This window comes from Bubalus kerabau, chromosome 13 (assembly GCF_029407905.1).
Source record: "Bubalus kerabau isolate K-KA32 ecotype Philippines breed swamp buffalo chromosome 13, PCC_UOA_SB_1v2, whole genome shotgun sequence".
Classification (NCBI taxonomy): Eukaryota; Metazoa; Chordata; class Mammalia; order Artiodactyla; family Bovidae; genus Bubalus; species Bubalus kerabau.
Genome location: NC_073636.1, coordinates 72,988,189 through 73,012,549, shown reverse-complemented (window position 1 = coordinate 73,012,549; position 24,361 = coordinate 72,988,189). Strand labels below are relative to the sequence as shown.

The following is a 24,361-nucleotide window of genomic DNA, read 5'->3' as shown; positions in this document are numbered from 1 at the left end:
CACCACACTATCCGTGAAAAAATTGTCTTTTGGGAAACTGGTGCCCAAACTGATGGGAATTGCTGCCTTAGGAGGCAGGCATTATTTCTCCCACTGGACAGAAAGCTGACATAAATTAATAAGGGCATTTGGCTGGTATATGGGAAATCTGGAATTTTTGGAAATCTGGTATATGGAAATCTGAATCCAGGTCTGCTAAGATCCAAGCCCAGTTCTTTTCCTCCTCACTCTCATCCCAGGAAGGGGGAAACTCTTTCCGGGTCACTTGACCAGGAACAATCAATCCCTGTAACTCTTCAATGGGGTTTCCTCTCAGGATGGGGAAGAGCTGATCTTTACCAGGCCCGCCACCCCCAGAAGCTACTGATGGGCCAGAAATTATGTCTGACTACTGTATCTCAGGCTCAGACCACCCAGGAAAGTCTGGTAGCAAAGAAACTCAAGGTCCTCAAGGGAGGGAGGAAAAGGGATAATATATGGAAACTAAGGCTGCTATGCAGGAATTTTGTAGACTTGCAAAAAAGCAAACAATGAAGCATGCATTTACAAAAGAAACTTCAAGCCTATGAGAACCAGTTTGAAAGGTTTTACGAGGGGACACAGTTGGCTAATATACATCCTGTAGGAACCTCTGTCTAAGGTACAGAGATAGGGAGTACCATGTTTCAGCAGAAGGTTACCTTAAAGAGCAAGGTTTTTAACATGATGAAATTGGACTTTCTGGAAGGAAACATCTAGAAATAGCTTCCTGCTTACACCTAGAGCTTTTACACATAATAAGTGCCCAATAAACACTTGGTAAATAGATGACGCTTGTATTTAACTGTATTTATAAAATACAGTTGTATTTATAATAATACAATGTAAATACAATTTATTTTATACATATAAATACAATTATTATAACATATTTATAAATGCATTTCATGCCATTTCGAGTGTTTATCCTCTGAATCCTCTATTAGCTATGAGGCCTTTGTTTGCTCACATGTTTATGTCCATCCTTGATAACCGGCACAATACAATTCCTACAGTTGATAAGACCACACACCATGACTGGTTCTCAGGTACAAATGTGCATGTGTGGGTTCAAGCAAGCATTCCAGGGAAAAGACTGGAAGGAAAGACACAGAACTTTTGCCATTAAGAACTAGAGGCCTTGTCTTATTCAATAGATGTCCTTCATCTATTCAACAGATGAATAGATAAAGATATGGTGTGTATATATATGTGTCTATATATATGCATATATATATAATGAATACTATGCAGCAATAAAAAAGAATGAAATATTGCCACTTGCATTGTCATGGATGGACCTAGATAATATCACTCTACAGTGAAGTAAGCCAGACAAAGACAAATATCTTATGATATCACTTATATGTGGAATCTAAAAAAATGACACAAATGAACTTATTCATAAAACAGAAATAGACTCACAGACATAGAAAACACATTTAAGGTTACCAAAGGGGAAAAGGGAATGAGGGATAAACTAGGAGGTTGGGATTAGCAGATACACACTGCTATATATAAAACAGATAAACAACAGGGCCTATGGATAATACAGGGACCTATATTCAATAGCTAGTAATAACTTACCATGGAAAAGAATCTGAAAAAGAATATATGTACATATATATGAGTATATGTATGTACAAAATAACCAAATCACTTTCCTGTACACTGGAAACTAACACAGCAATGTAAATAAACTATACTTCAACAAACAAAAAGAACTAGAGGTCAGTGGAACCCCACCAAACCACTGGAGCTTCAGGTCTTATTTTTAAGTAAAATTGTATGTACTACATCTGACATGTTTCCCACATGTGATAGTTTGTTAAAAGACGATATTACTCTGCAGTGCTTCCCATCAACAGAGTCTATTTCCTCATTCCTTGACTCTAGACTGAGCCTGTGACTTGCTTTGATCAACAGCATGTGCTAGAAGTAGTCATATGCCAGACCTCAAGAGGTCATGTAGCTATGGCTCTTGCTGCTCTGGGAACCCTTCTCCCACCATGTAAACAAATTTGGTCCTGCCTGCTGCGGCAGGCTACCATCTGAAGTAGAAGGGAGTCCCCCATAACAATTAGCCAACAGCCTACCTGGCTGCTTACAGTTGCCCTTAAATGATCCTAGCCATGACCAGAAGAGCCACCCAGCCGAACTCAACCAAACTTCCAAGCCGTGGAATCATGAATTAGATGAATATTTGTTGTTTTAAGCCACTAAATTTGAGGGGTAGGGTGTGCAAGTTATGTAGCAAAAGCTAACTGATACACTTTAAGAAGTCTAGACTGTAATTGCTAAGTCTGCTCACCTCAAGGTTGGCTCACACCACCATATGGACTCTGGGAATCCTGATATCTCGTTTATAAAGTTCTAAGTTAGGGAGACTCTCTGAGCGACAGTGCATGAGACCAGGAAGGACCCTTAGGGAATCCAACCATATTGTTCCATTGTTAAGGAATGCATTCATTACATAAATGTTTCCTGAATGCCTCCTCTGTGCCAGGCAGTATGGCCCAGTAGGAAGGCACAACAAAGAATAAGAGAGACCAGACCCTTCCCTCAGGGAGGTCACAGTCTAGGGTGGAAATCAGATGTTAACCAAGTCATTATGCAAATAAGCAAAAACCACAGTGACAAACGCTGTAAATTAAAAGGACGAGGTACCATGAGAAAGAATTATGGAGAAGGGACCTACTTGGATTTGGGGCTCACAAAGAGCTCTGTAAGGAAGTGACATTTAGGCCGAAGCAAGTTGAAAATAGCCTTGAGGTGGGAACGGAGCTCTCCATAAACACAGTAAGGGACTCGGAGCTTTGAGTTCCAGCCGTGCAGATTCAAATTCCATCTCTACCGCTCCCTGGCTGAGTCAGTCAACATCCTAGAGCCTCAGTTGCCTGATCTATGAAACGGGGTTAATGGTAACATCTTACTTTTTCATGACACTTCTCAAAGCTGTCGTGAAAGCCAGTTGAAATAACCATGTTTATTTGTCCTGCAGTTTCCCTTTGAGGGACTGTGCCCCTCTGCCCAAGCCTAGAGCAGACACAGAGCTCCTGAGTCTCACTTGCCCTTCTCGGTGGAAATACAGTACCAACCCTCTCCATTAGGGATGGAGCCAGAGCAGACTCCAGCATAGCACAGTTCTGAGTCAGGATGTTAATAAAACGCAATCCAAAGCTGAAGCTCCAATACTTTGGCCACGTGATGTGAAGGACTGACTCAGTGGAAAAGACCCTGATGCCAGGAAAGATTGAAGGCAGGAGGAGAAGGGGACCACAGAGGATGAGATGGTTGGATGGCATCACCAACTCAACGGACAGGAGTTTGAGTAAGCTCCAAGAAACGGTGAAGGACAGGAAAGCCTGGTGTGCTGCAGTCCATGGGGTTGCAAAGAGTCGGACACGACTGAGCAACAACAAATCAAAACACTGTGAAAGGACTCAGATAAGAGGTTCAGGAGTAAGCTCTGGCTTTTGAACTAACCACATTTCCAAGTGGCTTATGGACAATTAAATGACTTCTGTGATTTCTTCCAAAATGGGCATTTCCAGGACTGGAGTCTTACCCACCAGTTCTTGCAGCTTGTCAGTGCAATATAAAGGCAGCTTTTCAGCAGCCCCTCTGGTGCTCACATGGTCACAGACCACAGAAGGGGATGGCATGTGGGCCCACCAGCGCCCTGCTGCAGTGGCAGGGGTGGGGTGGGGTGGGGGTCGGGGTGGGTGTGGGCTCCAGCACCCTGTAACAGAGTTTCCACGACACACTGAGACATAGTCTCTTTCCTTGTCAGTAGTGTTCCCCAAGAGCCACAAGCCCATGTCTTTCTCATCTTTGTCTCCAATAGGACCTCTCACGTAGCAAGGCACATAAATATTTGTGAATTAATAGGCTTCTGTTTCTCCAGCTGGAAAATGTGACCCCAGCCACCCAACTGCCATGACTGCCATGATTACACAGCCAGAGAGGGCACAGCAGCTCCAGGGGCAGGCTTGTCTCCCAGATCCCTCACGTTTGTCAATGGCTACGAAACCCCTTCGCCCTCCATCCAGCACCCCGAGCTGCTGCCACCCTGGAGGCACCACTGGGAAGCATCTTCCAGGATCTTTGCAGGACCCTCCTTGGGGTCCCAGACTGCAGTGAGGACCCTCTGTGGCATCTGAGTCTAGACTGAGGATGCTTCTGGCTGAGAGAGACCTTAATTTTCAGAGACCAGGCTGACAGTGGAAAATCTGTCCAACTGGTGTCTGGACTGGGCCTAGGGCTGGTCTTCCCTGGGATGACTCAGCTCCCATTCCCACCAAGAAAAGCTGCCCAGGGAGCCTCCACTCTCTTCCCTTTCCTCCATGTCCACAACTCTCCCCAGAGCATGAGACGACTCCAGGTGGGCAGAAGAACCCTGAAAGTTGATGCATGGGTGTGAACGCCTCCACACCAGCACCTGTCCCCATGGCTGCTGTGTGGTAGTAAGAGGCAGGGCCACCAGGGACATGTGACATGTGTATTCGTTGGTGCTGAAAATCTCCCCTCTGTGCGTGGAGAGTGCAGACAATATGTTTCAAGTTTTATCAAGTTTTCAATGATGCCAAGAGTAGCCAGGTAGTTGATTTACAGGAAACACTATAGTCCCAGTTTGTCCATTTGAAGGAAAACTCAATTGACATTGCTTTCTAAAAAAAACCAGAAGTTTATAGACTTGGTTCAAAAAAGCTTATAAAGGCTTTTTTTTTCCTGTTAAACAATTATAGTCTAATTTGGAAAGTCACCAGTACAAGAACAATGACATCTATGATTTAGACAGGCCTCTTAACAATTACATGTTTTTGTTTTTTAAATTTTTTGCTTCATGCAAGGCATCTGGGATCTTAGCTCTTCAACTGGGGACTGAACCCATGCCCCCTGCATTGGAAGTACAGAGTCTTAACCACTGGACCACCAGGGAAGTCCCTAACAATTAGATGTTGTATAACATCTAAAACAATTAGATGTTAACAATCAATTGATATTCTTGATCATTCTGAGAGAGGACAGTAGTGGGCTATGCCTCCAGCTCTACACCCCTGCCACCCTGCCCTGGGAGCAGCTCAGCTCCAGCAGCCCAAGGGAGGCTGGGCACCCACCTGGCTGGTTGATAGGAGCTCTGGGTTTCCGTCACTCATCCCCACGTAGGCACTCTCACCATCAAACTGGAACAGAGAAACAGAGAGGCAGCTCTGATGAAAATATTCTCTAGAAGGGCCCAGGAGAAGCCCGAGGTGGTCAGGGGACTATAGTACTGAGGGGGAAAGACTGGAGTCTGGAGAAGCAAAGATTGAACCCAAGATGCCCAGTCTCTATTTCAGCAGAGCTCCCTCTAGGGTAGAAGGAAGTGTCCTTATTTCATGACCTCTATAGCTTGGGTTCATCACACTCAGGATACAGAGAGGAATACCTTTTTGCCCTTTACACCTTGTCCATAGATGTGACAGATGGCTTTGTCAGGTACTGAGCTCCCCATCTCTGGAAGTATGCAAATATTTCTCCTGGCCAAAATGACATCAGGCTTTCAGCTAGAGCTGGAATTCCACATGCTGGAGGGAGGCCAAGATCTCCAGAGCCCCGGGATCAGGACAGCCTGCACCCGACCCATCCTCCAGGTATGACCATCCCAAGGGGCTCTGTCCCCTTACCCTTGTCCCCCAGGCCGTCCCTGACCACAGGCACTGAGGACTGTGGTAGAAACCAGGTACAGGAACTACAACCCTGTGTTTTGAGACGCTGCCAAGGCTGGATTTGGGAAAATTCGTCTGCAAGAGGGAGCAGGTGTAGCTGGAGAAGCAGGGGCTCTGGAGTCGCTGGCTCCCCTTTCTCAAGATGTGTGATCTTGTGCTGGAGACTACACTCCGGAGGTGCCTCGTCTGTCAAAAGGGGCTGACAACAGTAAACCTCTCTCCAGGGGACGCTGCCCCGGAAAGTGCAAAGCACTTGGCTCCATTCCAGCTCCCTTCACTTGAGACAAGCTCTGGGATAGGGTTCTCTACAGAGCCTGAGACAAGGATTCAAAGGCATGTGATCTTTGAGAAGTGCGCTTTAGGAATAACCTGTAAGGGAGGGAGGGATCAGGATAGGGTACGGGAAGGAGATAAGCAAGGAGGGAGCCCCAGTGGGAGGCTTGCTGTAGGCTTATCCCACCACAAGCTTGCTCCAGGGCATGGCTGGTACCGCAGAGTTGTTCCTGCATGAAACCAGGGGCGGGGCTTCTGTAACCCATATACGTCAGTCATTGGTGGCGGCTTAAGGGTCAAAAGGGAGTCATAACCTGAGAAGGGTGGCCCCCATTTGGCCAAGGACATTTTTCCAGAGAACTGTGCCAGCTATGAGCCATTTTCAGCCTGTACTCATCCCTGGTGGCTCAGACGGTAAAGAATCTGTCTGCAATGCAGGAGAGCGAGGTTCAAACCCTGGGTCGGGAAGATCCCTTGGAGAAGGGAAAGGCAACACACTCCAGTATTCTTGTCTGGAGAATTCCGTGGGCAGAGGAGCCTGGTGGGCTACAGTCCATGGGGTCACAAAGAGTCGGACACAACTGAGCAACTTTCACAGCAGATGGGGGACAATATTGTCCAGCTGTGCTGGACAATAAAGAGATCTGGGTGGAGTACCAACACCAGCTGTCCATTTTATTGTAATTGAAAAGAATTTTTTATTAGGTTATATTCACATGATTCAAAATTCCCAAAGTACACAAAGAGCAACAGAACGAACAGTCGCCTGCCCCCACCTCCTAGGCATCCACTGCCCCTCTCCAGAGACAATCACTGCATCTACCAGCTTTCCATACATCCTTTCAGAGAGAGTCCCTGAAATACATTAGAGTCACTTTTCTATAAATGACAATGCTCTATACACACCATTTCACACCTTATATTTCTCCTAGCAACACATCCTGGAAAGTGTTTTCTATCAGATCATAATTTTGTCTTCTGGTATGCCCTAGCATGGCCGTAACATATATATTGAACTACTTGAGCAAACGGGCAATTGAGTTGTTTCCAGGTTTGTGCTATTCCACATTGCTCTGGTGAATATTTTTGTATATCCGTCATTTTGCATGGGTGTGAGTCTATCTGTAGGATTAGTCCGAATAATTGCTGCATCCAACTGTGGGTGCATCTGTAATTTGGATGGACATCACCAAGCGGTCCGTACGGAGGTTGGAAAAGCCCACATTCCCACAATCATCAGTTCATCCAGACCCTCTTTGCTCAGAGAGGTTTTCATAACAAACCAGCTCAGACACCAGCCTCCGACCTCGGTGGGCTCCGAAGCCCAGCACGCCCGACTCCCCCTGCTCTGCTCACCCTTGTTCATTGTTCCATCGCCCCGTCACCTTCTAGCTTTCTATGTAATTTACTTATTTACCACATTCATTGCTCACAGTTGGATTTCCCCTATGAAAATGAAGGGCCCTTGAGGCCAAGGGGTCTTAGTCTTTCTGTACACTGATGATGCCTCCCAAATATCTAGACTAGCACCTGACATGAAATAGACACTCAATAAATGCTTCTTGAATGAATGAATGAAGCAACCACTTGCATTGTCTTTTACCAGGCCAATCTTTTCATCAGGGCAGTGGCATTAGGACTTATACCCAAGTGCCTTCCCAACACAGGGATGGACAGTCCTTCAGTGGCTGCTGGATTCACAAAAGAAAAGGCTGTGCCATGCCTAGAGTCTGAGCATGACCCCAAATGCAGGGCTTCATCCATCATACAGAGTTCAGGCTTCAAGTCTCTGCTCAGAAACCACCTCCTGCAAGAGGCTGGACATCATTGCTTTCATTTCCTTCGGCTGTCCCTCTAACAATCTAGATTGTCTCTCCATCTGTCCTCTGCCCAGAATGGAGCAGTGTGAAGGCTGGAACTGTGTTCTGATGGTTTCCCAAGCCCCCAGTGCCCGACAAGACTGGTATCAAGGATAGGACTATGACTTGGACAGCATAGAGAGTTCTCAACGAAACTCCTAGGTTCTATCTGATAGGTCACCATGGCCCTATATTTACTCTTTGATAAAAATTAGACCTTTCTAAAAATCACACATAATTGATAAGTATGTTCTAAAAGAAAGAGGGCTTCCTTTGTGACTCAGCTGGTAAAGAATCTCTTGCAATGCTGGAGACCTGGATTCAATCCTTGGGTTGGGAAAATCCCCTGGAGAAGGGAAAGGCTACACACTCCAGTATTCTGGCGAGTCCATGGGGTCAGGGAAGTGGAAGGGGACTAAATTTTTTAAATAATTAAATAATAATGAAATATCTTTTAAAAATTTTATTTATTTTTCATTCAGTTCAGTTCAGTTGCTCAGGTGTGTCTGACTCTTTGCCACCCCATGGACTGCAGCACGCCAGGCCTCCCTGTCCATCACCAACTCCCAAAGTTTATGCAAACTCATGTCCACCGAGTCAGTGATGCCATCCAACCACTTCATCCTCTGTCGTCCCCTTCTCCTCCCGCCTTCAATCTTTCCCAGCATCAGGATCTTTTCAAATGAGTTAGTTCTTCGCATCAGGTGGCCAAAGTACTGGAGTTTCAGCTTCAACATCAGTCCTTCAAATGAATATTCAGGACTGCTTTCCTTTAGGATGGACTGGTTGGATCTCCTTGCAGTCCAAGGGACCCTCAAGAGTTTTCTCCAACACCACAGTTCAAAAGCATCAGTTCTTCGGCACTCAGTTTTCTTCACAGTCCAACTCTCACATCCATACATGACCACAGGAAAAACCACAGCCTTGACTAGATGGACCTTTGTTGGCAAAGTAATGTCTCTGCTTTTGAATATGCTATCTAGGTTGCTCATAACTTTTCTTCCAAGGAGTAAGTGTCTTTTAATTTCATGGCTGCAGTCATCATCTGCAGTGATTTTGGAGCCCCCCAAAATAAAGTCTGTCACTATTTCCACCGTTTTCCCATCTATTTGCCATGAAGTGATGGGACTGGATCCATGATCTTAGTTTTCTGAATGTTGAGCTTTAAACCAACTTTTTTACTCTCCTCTTTGACTTTCATCAAGAGGCTCTTTAGTTCCTCTTCGCTTTCTGCCATAAGGGTGGTGTCATCTGCATATCTGAGGTTATTGATTGCAATCTTGATTCCAGCTTGTGCTTCATCCAGCCCAGTGTTTCTCATGATGTACTCTATATATAAGTTAAATAAGCAGGGTGACAATATACAGCCTTGACATACTCCTTTTCCTATTTGGAAGCAGCCTGTTCCATGTCCAGTTCTAACTGTTATTTCCTGATCTGTATACAGATTTCTAAAGAAGCAGGTCAGGTGGTCTGGTATTCCCAGCTCTTTCAGAATTTTCCACAGTTTGTGGTGATCCACACAGTTAAAGGCTTTAGCATAGTCAATAAAGCAGAAATAGATGTTTTTTCTGGAACTTTCTTGCTTTTCGATGATCCAGCGGATGTTGGCAATTTGATCTCTGGTTCCTCTGCCTTTTCTAAAACTGGCTTGAACATCTGGAAGTTCACGGTTCATGTATTGTTGAAGCCTGGTTTGGAGAATTTACTAGCGTGTGAGATGAGTGCAATTGTGCAGTAGTTTGAGCATTCTTTGGCATTGCCTTTCTTTGGGATAGTTTTGGTTAGGTGGGTCTTTGTTGCTGGGCTTTCTCTAGTTGCAGTGCACGAGCTTCTCATTGCAGTGGTTTCTCTTGTCACAGAGCATGGCCTCAGGCAAGCGGGTTTCAGTAGTTGTGGCACATAGGCCCCAGAATGCAGGCTCAGTAGGTGCAGCGCATGGGCTTAGTCAACCCGCGGCCTGTGGAATCTTCCCAGACCAGGGAAGTGTACACTAAGCCACTAGGGAAGTCTGAGGGGACTAAATTTAACAAGGTATTTGAAACATTCTATAAAGCAATAGTCATCAAATAGTACTGTGTATGTTAAAGATACAGGGCATATCTTTTAATGTAGGTTAAAAGATATGTCCCCAAACTCTGCATAATATCCCATTTATTAACTCCTGGCTAGAACAGAGCTACCCTGGTCTGCTCTCTCTCCCCACCCCAACCCTGCTCCCCAACATGTACAGCAGGTGATGAACAAATACTTGGTGAGTGTTTGTTCATTGGGTGAATGAATGAATATAGTTGGCACCGAGCAAAATGCTTTCCATAAAAGAACTCATTTAGCTTTTTCAACAACCAACATTTTGGGCTTCCCTGGTAGCTCCGTGGTAAAGAATCCTCCTGCCAATGCAGGAGACTCGGGTTCGATCTCTGGGTGGGGAAGATCCGCTGAAGAAGGAAATGGCAACTCACTCCAGCATTCTTGCCTGGAGAATCCCATGGACAGAGGAGCCTAGTAGGCTACAGTCCATGGAATTTCTCAGTCCATGACTGAGCGACTAAAACAACAACAGCAACCAATGTTTCAAACCATGGAAATAAGCTGAGAAGATAAACAGTTGGCCAAGATCACAGTTAGGGAGACGCTGCACAGCAGTGGTCTGTTTGCTTCTTGGGCTTGGTCTCTCCCATGAGCATGTACGCTCCTCGGCAGCAGGAATCATGGCCTGGCTGCAGCCCCCCTCCCCAGACATAACCAATCATTCTTCAGGGCCTGGCACATAATAGGGATCTGATGAGTATGTGTTTGTGGTTCATGCAGGGAGGACCTACCCGCAGTGAGCAGTGGGGAACGACGCTGGGAAGAGCAGCAGGGATCCTGGATTTTGAGGTGTGCGTGCCAGGGGTTGGGCAGGGGATTCCCATGAGGTCATCAGAGTCCCCTCAAGTGGGCTTATTCACTTGCCCTTTATTCAAACAAGAAAGAGCAGCCACGGGTAGAGTGAAGCTTGCTTCCTGCTTCAAGGAAAATCTGAGAATTTGGCAGAAGTTCCCAAGGCAGGGCTGGGTCAGCCTCTGTTGGGTTCCCCGCTGGGTGCTTTGCACGGTGCCCTGGAACACAGGATCGGGACTGGCTACTGAGCAGCTGTGAAAAGAGGGCCCCAAGTTGGTGGTTTGGGGGCTCTGTTCTCTGCCTGCCTCTGTCCAGTGTTCCACCACCTCTGAGCCCTTGTAGGGGAAATGAAGGCGGGGAGGGGCCCCTGAGACCCCCCGGGCTTCCCTGGCTTGGCCCCCAGGGCGAAGGGGAGAAGTCGCAAAGCCTGGACACAGCAGAGCCACCTCCTCCACGTGCACAAAGAAGCTCCAATGCGCCCGCATGGACACCCGGCGTACAGCGGTGACGCTGTGAGTTCATGGACACACAGGTACGTGATGCACGAGTGTGCCCAAGCACGGCGACAACGTATGCAACACAAACTGGCGGGGGCCCACCTCATACAACAGAGTGTTCAAGACACCACTCAGTTACACACGTACCCCAAGCATGGGTAACACCAACCGTCACAGACAAAGGTGTCCAGAACACAAGCACGAGTGCACACAGCACAGACCCTTTACGTGACTGGTACACAACACCTAGAGTCTGCACACAGGGGAGGGAGGGGATGCCCGGACGTGAATCAATACAGCATCCATCTGCGACTGAATCCATGCATAACTCACAGAAACGTGCACACGAACAGACGACACGAGCATATAGAGACACACACAGACACCCAAGAACTTAAATTCTGTGCATATTTCAGCTTCTCAATCCCTCAGTCAAAAATCTTTTTTCACATCACACAACCTTCTGCATACTTTAAAACATGAAAAAAAAAAATGTGTGTGTATGGGAGGGTGGGGGACAAGGGCCTAAGAATTTCCATGAAACGCCAGGAGAACATCTCTTACCACTGACTGGAATAGATTAATTTTCCCCATTTCATATTCTAATTATAATTCCTTTTCCCAGTGCCATCTTCAGTCGTCATTACAGCTGGAAGATTGTTCTGCAAAAGCCAGCCCTTCATCTTCTCTTCCCAAGAGTTTTGTCATGGAAATGAGTTTGGGAATCTGAAAGAATCCACATTTTTGCAAACAGCGAATGTGTCAGGATAACCCTTTCATGACGGCCCCCAAGGAGAGGCTTCTGAAGGGTCTGTCTCTCCTCAAAACGTGTGGTCCCTTTGGTGAGAGGGGTAGCTGGTCCTCTGGTCCAACAGCCAACCCACACATACCCCAAGAAAAGGATAGATCCCCTTTCTATCTTTAAGCAAACTTAGCAAATAGGTAGGCAAGGTGAAAGGCAAGAGGCCCTGATTTTTGCAAGTCAGATGATGCCAGCTCCATCTGTGAAACCTCGGGCAAGCTCTGTAACTGTTTGAAGCCTCAGTTTCCTTATTCTTAAGACCCACAGAGCCACTGATTCATAGTAGGTGTGAATTAAATATCTGTGGAATGGACAAATGTGATAACTGTGTAGGTGAATGGATGAAAGGGAGGGAGGGAATGAAGGACGGGAAGGATGGATGGCTAAGTGGATGGCTAAGTGGATGACGGGTGGTACGGGTCAGCACGGCTGCACAGCAAGCCACAAGTGTAATGCAAAATCCTCTAGTAGCCACAGTTTAAAAAGCATAAACAGGTGAAATTAGTTTTAAAGACATTTATTTAACCCAATATATTCACATTATGATCTCAATGCTCGATCAATACAAGAAAATTGTAAATGAGATGGTTTATAGTCTTTTTCCGGTACTGTCTTTGAAATCCAGTGTGTATTTAACCTTCCACTACGGCTCAGTTTAGACTAAGCCACACTCTGAGTGCTCAGAAGTCACCAGTGGCTGGTGGTAAATACAGACGTAAATAGTTGGGATGGGTAAGATGAGTGGATGGATGGTGGGGAGGTTTATGGGTGGGATGAATGGATGGGTGGATGGTCAGGGGAGTTGAGTGGTTTAGGGAAGGAATGGGACAGATGGGCCAGTAGGTGGACAAAGAGATGACTCAAGGGTCAGATAGATGGAATTAGAAGGTGGGATGAATGGATGGATGGGCAGATGAGTGGCTGAGATGAGAGGGATGAGAGATAGATGAATGAACTAGGATGGGTGAGTGAGTATGAAGAGACAGGTAACGGGAAGATGCTTGGGATGGTGGGTGAGATAAACAAGTAGATGATTGGCATGGGCGAGTGAGATGCCTGGGTTGATGGAATGGGTTGAACAGGTGGGTGGGATAGATAAGTCTGGTATTTCCTCCTCTATTCACACTTGCTTTGGACAATGAGCTTGAGCAAACTCCAGGAGTTGGTGATGGACCGGGAAGTCTGACATGCTGCAGTCCATGGGGTCGCGAAGACTCGGACCTGATTGAGTAACTGAACTGAACTGAGCTGATGGCTTCTTAGGGTTGCCATGTGTCACTGACTCTCAAACATTCATCTTCAGCCAAGCTGCCTCCAGATTCCAATGCACAGTTTACCCCTGAACATTGCCCCATTTGGTTCATGCGCACCTCAAATTCAACCCACCCAACACTGAACACATGACACATGGATGAGCCTGCTCTTTCTCTGGCGGTTGTCCATCATGAGAGATGTCACGTTCTACAGAGTTCCCCTGGGGTGAGTCTGGACCCCTTCCATCCTACATCCTCCTGATCAATCACCAGCAGAAGTCTTCTGCTCAGCTTCCTCCCACCCAATCCATCTTCCTGCCACCCTAGCTATCACTAGCAATCTTTTGGTAATCATTTCACTGCTCAGATCAAAACCCTGCAGTGACCCCACATCACTAGCTCTGGCATACGGGACCCTCCATAACAACCAGCCCTGAGCCTCAGCTCCCATTAAGGCTGCAGAAACCTCCAGAATCTTGAAGCTTGCACATATTTCCCCATCGTCAGCCTGGAGCACCCTCCTCCCTTTCTCTACCCCGAAAGCCAACTCTTTCTAGGTGTTTTGTTTTTTTTTTTCTGGCTACACAATCCAACCTTAACCAGTGCAGCTTGCTTCTATCAACCCATATTCTTGGGCCCAATTTTAAAGTCCCCATCTCAAGTTAGCTTTGGACTTAATTCATCTTCCCTATATGGTGTGACATCCCAGTCAACAGCATTGATTCTTGAATAGAAGTATTGGTTTCAACACTTTCTAGCTGTGTGTAACCTTGGGTTTAACTTCTCCTTACCTCATTTTCGTCACCTGTAAAATGGTAATGACGGTAGTTAATTATTACTGCCTTAAAAAGTTTTTTATATCTGTTATCATATATTAGATATGAGCTATGGTCATGTATGGATGTGAGAGTTGGACTGTGAAGAAAGCTGAGTGCTGAAGAATTGATGCTTTTGAACTGTGGTGTTGGAGAAGACCCTTGAGAGTCCCTTGGACTGCAAGGAGATCCAACCAGTCCATCCTAAAGGAGATCAGGCCTGGGTGTTCATTGGAAGGACTGATGCTAAAGCTGAAACTCCAATACTTTGGCTACCTCATGCGAAGAGTTGACTCATTGGAAAAGACCCTGATACTGGGAGTGATTGGGGGACGGAGGAGAAGGGGATGACAGAGGATGAGATGGCTGGATGGCATCACCAACTCGATGGACACGAATTTGGGTAAACTCTGGGAGTTGGTGATGGGCAGGAAGGCCTGGCGTGCTGCGATTCATGGGGTCACAAAGAGTTGGACACAAGTGAGCAACTGAATTGAACTGAACTGAACTGAATACTCTATAACATAACACTTCATAATGGTGATAACTTTTGACAAGTGTTTAATAAATGTTATCTTTTATTATTATATGCTAGATTATTATCCCTTCATCAGCCCCAATAGCTCTCAGTCTCGCAGAGAACCATGTCTCCTGTGTCACGGAGGCCATCAGATATCCCCTCAACTCTCTCCCCTCCCCTACTTTATTAACATCATATCCCTCCTGACATCCTTTCCTTTAGTCTAAATAGGTGAAGCGTCTCCCTTCTGTTCAAGGTGAGCCCCTCCACTTTGACCTCATGCCCCTCGTGTCTTCCTCGTATTCACTCCCACTCGTGGTCTTAGGTCTAAGACCAAATTTACATGTGCTGAGGCAAAATGAAATCAGTCAATGCCCTTATATCAGGTACCAAGCACCTACAATGTACTGAGTAACACATCTCCCAACATCGAGGGTTTATGATAAACAAAGCTTGTCACAGGGCCCTGAAAAGAGGTAACAGCAAAGGAATTCTGAGGTCACAGAAGGGGCAACAGTCATTGTTCATTGACTAGTATCCAGTGATTATGTGCCTGGCATTGTACAGATACCAGGCACCCTGTAATGGTAATGACACAGCCCCTAAGGAGTCCCCAGTCCTTTGGAGAAGCTTGGGCGAATAACACGTTCCTATTCTCCAAACCTGAGAAATGAACACAGGCCATTCTTTGGCCACTGTCTCACGACAGGAGCAAATAAAAACCTTGTCTGAAAGCTTGTCTTAATTGTCAGTGACAGTTTTGCACCCACCCATCCTCTGAAAGTCAAGAGATCAATTAACAGTCTCACTACCATAGCTACATGTCCACAGGTGGCGGTCAGCCTGTCCCAAGAACCTCCTGCTTCTGAAAGTCCCCTATGCCAGGACTCCATGCTTCCTCAAACCCTACAAAACTCAGCTCTTGCTTGATTTGGACAGACTAACTTTGCAAAGTACAGCAATGAATTCAGCATCATATTGAATGGCAGCCTCATCTTTGACAAATGTGACCATGGTAGGATAAAGTTATCATAGAAGAATGGAAGAAGAGAGAAGGGTCTTTCAAGAGAAATCTTCTGAAAAGGGTAGCCTGGAAGCCCCATGATGGAGAACACACAGGAGCTGGCCAGGCAAAAAGCAGGGAACGTGACATCTGAGGCTGCTGGGAGCACAGGCCAGTGGGCACCTACTCTATTTCAGACCTCCTGCCAGAGCCATGCCTGGTCATCTCATTGGAAAGCCCCAGAATTCCCAAGGAATTGCATGACCAGCCCCACTGTAGAGATGAGCAAGGCAAGGCTCAAAGAGGTTGGTAGCTTGTGTATAGCTCTCCAATCAGTTCCGAATCTACCCTCAATTCTAGGTACCAAAGCAACAGTTGTTGTGTACAAGTTGCTGACCCTCCCCTCTGCACAGAGACACACATCAAAGACCAAAGATGCGCAGTCCTCAACCCGGCCAGTTGCAGACACCAAGAGATGTGCCTCATGGAGATCTAAAGAGGAAACAATCAAAGCAGCCTACACGGCTCCCGCCTACCCCCACACCGGGCCGTGAGAACACTTGTTCTGCGCAGATAAAACACAGTTCAAAAGCAGCGAGGCAGCAAATGTGGCAGCTGCGCCCTGGGTCCTGCCGAGAGTGCGGTTTTATGTGGAAGTCTCACAGAGAGATACACCTCGGAGCAGGGAGGTGGTGGAGGAGGGGCAGAGAGGCCCTGTAGAGATGCAACTGGACAGGGAGAGGGCCTCAGGCTCAACTCCGACCAGATCCCATACGCTCGAGTCCAGGCCCACCATCTCTTAATGAAGGATGATGGCACCATGGGTACAAACACGGGCTCGGGTGCCAAGCTGCCTGGGTCCAAATCTGCTGGCTTTTCAAGCTGTGCAACTTGTAAACTAAGTTATTATGTCTCTGCTTCCTCATCTAGAAAATGTGTATGACTATCATTTGGATTAAACAAATTTCTGTGCTTAGAACATTGCCTAGTGCAGAGAAAGCACTCAAAATTGTTAGCTATTACACACACACACACACACACATATATATATATAACTTATAAGGTAATATATTACTTACACTGTTTAATTCTTACAACAACCCTTCAGTTCAGTTCATTTGCTCAGTCGTGTCCAGTTCTTTGCGACCCCATGAACCGCAGCATACCAGGCCTTCCTGTCCATCACCAACTCCTGGAGTTTACCCAAACTCATGCCCATCGAGTCAGTGATGCCATCCAGCCATCTCATCCTCTGTCGTCCCCTTCCCCTCCTGCCCCCAATCCCTCCCAGCATCAGGGTCTTTTCCAATGAGTTATCTCTTTGCATGAGGTGGCCAAAGGATTGGAGTTTCAGCTTTAGCATCAGTCCTTCCAATGAACACCTAGGACTGATCTCCTTTAGGATGGACTGGTTGGATCTCCTTGCAGTCCAAGGGACTCTCAAGAGTCTTCTCCAACACCACCGTTCAAAAGCATCAATTCTTTGGCTCTCAGCTTTCTTCACAGTCCAACTCTCACATCCATATATGACCACTGGAAAAACCATAGCCTTGACTAGACGGACCTTTGTTGGCAAAGTAATGTCTTTGCTTTTTAATATGCTCACTTTCACTTTTCACTTTCATGCATTGGAGAAGGAAATGGCAACCCACTCTAGTGTTCTTGCCTGGAGAATCCCAGGGATGGGGGAGCCTGGTGGGCTGCCATCTAGGGGTCGCACAGAGTCGGACATGACTGAAGCAACTTAGCAGTAGCAGAAGCAGCAGGTTAGTCATAACTTTCCTTCCAAGGAGTAAGCGTCTCTTAATTTCATGACTGCAATCACCATCTTCAGTGATTTTGGAGCCCCCCAAAAATAAAGTCTGACACTGTTTCCACTATTTCCCCATCTATTTGCCATGAAGTGATGGGAACAACAACCCTAGGAGGTTGATATAATTGCTTCTCTTCTGTAGATGAAGAAAATGAACCTGTGAGGTCTTAAGTGGGATTCTTTCCTGCCTGCCATATGTAATTTGGTGCCTGCCTGCCATATATAATTTGAAATAAAATTTGCAAACTAAACTCTTTGTCAGAGAGTCTAATTGGGTTTGTTTTTCCCATGATGATGACTTTCGTGCTTTGTTCCTGAATATCAAACATCAATTTCTCTCCAAAGAAAAAAGCTTTTCTCCTTATCAGTCCTTTGCACATTCTTATTCTGCCCACCAAGAAATCCAGGGCTCCGATTGAGGCCCAGAGAGGTTAGGGGATCTACCCAAAGCCACACAGCCAACAAGGGCCCAATCTGATTTCTGTATTCCATGCTGCTGAACCCCCAAAGCCCACACTGGCTTCCTACCCCCACTGTTTCTAAGCTGAGTGAACCAGAGCAGGTGACCTCATGACCCTGGGCCAGGGACTTTGTCTGCCAGGAAGGAGAGACTATGCCTTGGATATGGCCTGCTGGGGGGCTGGGAGTCTCTGGAGCAAGTTTGGTGCTGTGGTCACTGCAGGAACTGCCTCCTCACGACTAAAAAGAGTCACATAAGATGGTGCCATCTGTTATATCAATAAAAACTATCAGGAGGTAGTGAGAAAAGACAGTGATCAATACAACTTTGGTGGCAGAGTGTGCTACCAGGCACTTGGCTCCTCCAGGAGATGAGAGTTGTTGCCCCATTTTACAGACAGGGAAGTAGGGCCTTCCTAGCTGGCTCTAACCTCACTTTTTCTAGACCTGGGTTATAACAGTGCAGTGGTCCATGAGCACTTAGAATGTGACTGGTCCAAACTGAGAGGTGTTTATGTGTAAAATACACATCAGGTCTCAAAGACTTGGAACAACAATAGCAAAAAAGACTATAAAGATGCCTCATCAATATATTTATATTGATTACATGCTGAAATGATAACATTTTGGGTATATGGGGCTAACGAAAATATTTTATTAAAATTAATTTCAGCTGTTTCTTTTTCCTTTTTTAAATATGACTACTAAAAAATTGAAGTGATATAGACAGTATGCATAATATTTCTATTGGACAGTGCTGGTCAAGATGCTGTCCCAGCCACTACAGTTTCAGACTCAGAACCTTACAGATAGCAACAGCTGAATCCAATTCTCCACTCAGAAATGGGGAAACTGAGACTCATAGAGGGAGAGTGATGTTTAAGGCAAGAGGCTGGCACAGAGGCATTCATTCACTCAACAAATGCTGTTGTTCACTTGCTAAGTCACGTCCAACTCTTTTTGACCCCATGGACTGCAGCATGCCAGGCTCCCCTGTCCTCCACTATCTCCTAGAGTTTGTTCAAATTCATGTCCATTGACTTGGTGATCCAACCATCTCATCCTCTGTCATCCCCTTCTCCTCCTGCCTTCAATCTTTCCCAGCATCAGGGTCTTTTCCAATGAGTCGGCTCTTTGCATCAGATGGCCAAAGTATTGGAGCTTCAGCTTCAGTCCCTGCAATGAATATTCAGGGTTGATTTCCTTTAGAATTGACTGGTTTGATCTCTTTGTTGTCCAAGGAACTCTCAAGAGTCTTCTCTAGCGCGATAGTTTGAAAGCATCAATTCTTTGGTGCTCAGCCTTCTTTCTGGTCCAACTCTCACATCTGTACATGACTACTAGAAAAATCTTAGCTTTGACTATATGGACCTTTGTCGGCAAAATGTCTTTTCTTCTAACATGCTCTCTAGGTTTGTCGTAGCTTTCCTTCCAAGGAGCAACTGCCTTTTAATTTCATGGCTGCAGTCACTGTCCACAGTGAGTTCTAAGTTCTGGGATACAGCAGAGGACAAAATGTGGACCCACACTCCAGACCAGAGGTGACAAGGTGATGATGCAGGTTTCCTTGCCTGGCCCAAGACCCCTAGGGTAGCCGGGGCAGCCGGACTTGCATCAACCCCTCGGTTCCCCATTGTCAGCTCAGACCACAGAGCTCAGCGATGGAAAGACACAAGAAAACTCCAGCTCCAACCCAGAGCAGATCCACCTCAAAGACCCCTACTGAGCACCCCCAGCAGCTGCCAGGACAACCTGATGGACAGAGTGGTTCAGTGGGCACAACCTGGCCGCCTGGCAGGCCTGTGATTCTACCCCTGGTGGTAACTTACATACCGTCTGTGTTACTGCAGATTTATGGCAAAAATTATCCTCTCTCTCAGCTCCATTTAAAGCCATTTGGAGCTCGCTTCCATCCTCGATTATAAATCTAATTGCACATTCCAAACAGACAAGCACTCATTAAGCTTTAATTATGCACATGTTGTTTTCAACAAACATTTTCATTTGGCCGCTGTGAGGGGGAATGGTTCCCAGGGGGCTGTCAGTGCTGCCTGTGGCTAGAGGGAGCTGGGGCCTGAGAAGTGGGTCAGGGTGGGGTCCAAGGGGAACGTCCAAGAGCAGGGCCAGGACCCCATCAGACCTGGCTCATGATCTTGATGGTTTCCCACCAGGCATCCACTGCAGAAGATGCCACAGGTATGTTCTCAGCCCCAATGAGCCAGAGTCTCATCTAAGCTGAAGCCAGTGGGCAGCTCTAGGGTGTGGAAGGGGAACCCACACTCCCAGCCTTGAACGATAAGCTCTCCCTCCTCAGGAGCTATCTCTGCTCTCACCCATTCCTTGCATTGCACCTGGCACCATCTTTCTCCAGAACCTTCCATGCCCTCCTGTGTCCACTCATCTATTCCACAGTGACAGACTATGCACAGACTCGATTGGGCAGTGAGGGGCCAGTGGGGATCATGACAGATAAGGACCCTGTCTGGTTCTGTCCAGGTGACTCTCCTTCAAGGTCCATCTTCCCCACGGTGGGGGGAAAATCAGAACGCTTTACCATAGCATTCAAAGCACTTAAGGACCTGAGTCCTGCCAGCCTGACCATCGAGGCTGGCCTCTCATCCCTCTCTCACATTCCTCCCTTGCTCTTTTGGAGATGTGTGGACCTCCCGGCATGGACCATGCTTTCCCTCCCTCTTGGCCTCTGTGGCTCTGAACTCTCCACCTGAATCTCCCTTCTCAATCTGTTCCTTGTTGTCAGCTCCCTTTCACTCCCACACTGTCCCTTCCAGGAAGCCATTGCTGACACCCATTCTCGGATCAGGCTGGCTGCCCCTCGGCTGGGGGGAAGATATGGAAGCATTTATTGGACCCTGATGCTGTAACTGGGTTTCCCTGGTGTCTCAGATGGTAAAGAATCTGCCTGTAATGTGGGAGACTCAGGTTTGATCCCTGCATTGGGAAGATCCTCTGGAGAAGGAAACGGCAACCCACTCTAGTACTCTTGCCTGGGAAATCCCATGGACAGAGGAGCCTGGCGGGATACAGTCCATGGGGTCACAAAAAGTTGGACACCACTGAGCAATTAAGCAACAATGCTGTAACCACTGCCACATGTCTGGCTCGGAAGACCAGCCTGCCCCACTATTTCCCCATAGCGCCCTCTGCTCCAAGGGCTGGGAGGAGAGGCACCTACTCGTTGTGTGGCCTTGAACAAGGCCTTCTTCTCTCTGGGCCTCAGTTTCCCCACTGGGACATGGAGGGTTTGAATGGGTGAGGCTCTCTGGGCCCCTTGCAGTGCAGTAAGTTTTAAGTTTTGTGGTTTGTCCAGGAGCTAAGAGCTTTCTCTTTCCCACCTGAAGAGTGGTCCTAAAGCCACCGACCCCCATTCAAAGGTTCAGCCAGGACCCTGGGAGCAGAGGGAGCCTACCAAATCAAGTATGGAGTGGGGAAAAGGCACCCACCCAGAGATGGGGACCAGGGGTGGTGGAGAACTCTGAGGCCACGCCTCAAAGAGCTTCTGGAAAAACAAGGGAAATAAATGCTTGCTTTAAAATGCATATCAAGCTCCATTCATATCTGATGATGAACTGATGTTCTAGGGCAAGTTCCGTGGAAACAGACTCAGAGTGAAATCTGCCAGCTGGATGTTTATTGGGGAGCACTATAGAAGAGCAAGGGAAGTTGGGGGGCAGAGGGCAAGTTGAACTGTGAAGCAGTCAAAAACAGGCTTCAGTCTGTCCCAAGGAGACTCTGGAGCTGGGACGGCTCTGCAAAGATGAGTCAGGAGCCATTGCATTCCCAAGTAGGCCAGCCATTGGGTCCAGGCTGAGGCAGAGAAGAGTGTTTGATAAACTTGGACAAGGCTCCTCCTTCCACCAAAGGCAATTAATACCCAGAGAGGGACTCGACTGTGAGTAGTAGCCGCCACTCCTCACAGCTGGCAGGATAAGCATCTTAGTCAGGGAGGGATCTGGGTGATTTACAACAGCTTCCACTGCAGCTATGATCACCCGTTCATTGTAACTAAACTGTGCAACATTACCGCCTGCTTAATATGTCAGTGAAAGTGAAAGTGTTAGCTGCTCAGTCGTGTCCAACTCTTTGCGACACCGTGGGCTGTAGCCCACCAGGCTCCTCTGTCCATGGAATTCTCCAGGCAAGAACACTGGAGTGGTTAGCCATTCTCTGTGGGAGTTTTTAACTCATATAATCCTTACAACAACCCTGCAAGGTGAGCTGCTACTTTTTTAATTGGAGTAAAATTGCCTTACAACCTTGTATTAGATTCTGCTGCACAACAAAGTGAATGAGCTGCATGTATACATATATCCCCTCCCTCTTGCACCTCCCTCCCACCCCCTCCCACTGAGTTACCACTTCTAAGGCTCCCATTTTACAGATGAGGAAACTGAGGTCAAGTGAGGTTAAGCTGCTTGCCCAAGGCCACATAGCTAGTAAGTGGTGGGAGTCAGGACTCAAAAGTCAGGATGTCCACCTCCAGAGTCCATGCTCTCACGACTGGGCTGGGCTACTTCCACGGCCTTGGCTGCTACTCACAAAGGCACGGAGCTACCTGCCTCCAGCCTGCTGCCCAGAGGCTGGGCTGCGGTCAGCAGTCTAGAGCCTCAGGCTGCCCAGAGCGGCCAGTATTTGTGCCTGACAATTATCCATCATCTGAGTGGTTGGGAACAAGTCCCAAAACTGATCCTTGCCAAAGACAATTAACTAAAAGCCACATGAGCATACGTCGGGGGAGGAGGGGGACTGTGGCATGGGGATGGGGGGAGTGAGTGTGACTGAGACAATGAGAAGCAGATGATTTGGAAGATATTTTCTCCCCAGCGCTACAAAACAAGCCCTCAATCATGCCACAAAGGGCTGGTATTGTTGGAAGGGAAATATGTCAACGACAGCGTTCAACTGTGGGGCGGTTAAAAAAAAAAAAAGAAAGGAAAAGAAAAAAATATCTTTTGAAATTGTGATTTGACCTAGAAAGGTTTTTTAGGTCACCTGAACTTGGCACTGATGCCTCTAACCCCAAAACCTAACACAGACAAAGTACCAAGTTCACTTCCTTTTGTCAGTGCCAGATAACCCAGGAAATGATTTTTATAAACACTGCTGCTGTATTTTTTAGTGTATGAAAATCAGCCCTCGGACTTGGGAGCCAGGAGGACAGTGGAGCAGGGTGGTTTTGGAAGCCCAGGCTCTGCACTTAGTCGCTGTGTGGCTAGAACAGGGACCTCAGTTATCTGATTCTCATATGTCTCCCCTGTAAAGTGGGAATGGGACTGGCAGGACTGCGTGTGCTGCCTGGCAGTGTGCGGGCACTCTGAGGTGCCCTCGAGAGGCCAGATCCTTCTGTCGCTTCTGCCACTTGCCTAGGCTGAGGGCCACCCTCTGTTCTTGACTATGGAACTCCTATGCCCCAAGTCTGGACTCTCCCTGGTGACCTTGCAACACAGAAGCCAGGAAGGCAGTTAGAAGCAGTTAGAATCTCTGTCTTAACAGGGCTTTTCTCCCCAGACTCAGGAAGGGAGAGCAAACCCCATTCCAAGGCCGAGCACATGCCAACGAGTTCTTCAAATTCATCTCCACTATCAGGCCACCCAGTCGGAGATACATTATAGAACCTCAGGGCTGACAGGCTCTCAGACCTTCTCATTATCCCCCTGGGGAAAATTGAGGCTGGTAGATGGCCCCCAGTGACTGGCAACAGCATGCCAACAGTTGCAATCACCACATTCCTAGGGTCTCTGACCCTGTGTTCCCCCAAAATGACAAACTCATCCTGGTTACCCTCAAAATCCAAGGTGGTATCAGCATATCTGAATTCCCCAACCCCCAGCCTGAGAATCTATGATGTTCTGGCCATTGCCAGGCTCTGAGGGGACCAGGGACACAGAAACCATCCCCAGGGAAGGTTGGATTCCAGAGGCAGTACAGACACCAGCACTGGTAACAGCTGGAGTGATGAGGGAGACACAGGTAGAGACAGGCCAGGTGGGTCAGCAGATGCAAACCTGCCAGGTAGAGGAGCCACAGGATCAGAGAGCTGGGGCGTGAGGCCGCAGGGAGGGTCAGAACACTGCGTGTGTGTGTGTGTGTGTGTGTGTGTGGCTGTGAGGTCAGCTATATAGAGTGCACGGGAAGACTCAACATTCACTGAAAAACAACAGTGAGAGTCTGAAACAATATTCCTAAGAGAAGAGTAATAGGGGCGTGGGAGTGCCATCTAGTTTGGCCCGAGATAAAACATTCTGCGAAGCAACAGTTAAATGAACAGTTAAATAATTAAAGCAGTGGGGCAGGGATGTCAACGGAGAACCTCACATCAATGAAACAGAAAGAAAGTGCAGAATCAGACCCAACTCTGTACGGAAACACATTACATTCCGGTTACAGAGGGCACTTACTCTACGCCAGGCACAGCATGGAGTGCTTCACCTAGGATA

The 24,361-nt window shown here is 47.2% G+C and overlaps 1 protein-coding gene across 2 annotated transcripts in view; it reads right to left on the bottom strand.

Annotated features, from left to right (window-relative positions):
• The window catches only part of TOX2 (TOX high mobility group box family member 2), a 158,759-nt gene that overhangs the window by 90,742 nt on the left and 43,656 nt on the right, over positions 1-24,361 (bottom strand). For both annotated transcript variants that reach the window (XM_055545067.1, XM_055545068.1), the window contains exon 2: positions 5,139-5,204. In XM_055545067.1, the coding sequence (XP_055401042.1) occupies positions 5,139-5,204 (66 nt within the window). The remainder of the gene's footprint in view (positions 1-5,138; positions 5,205-24,361) is intronic.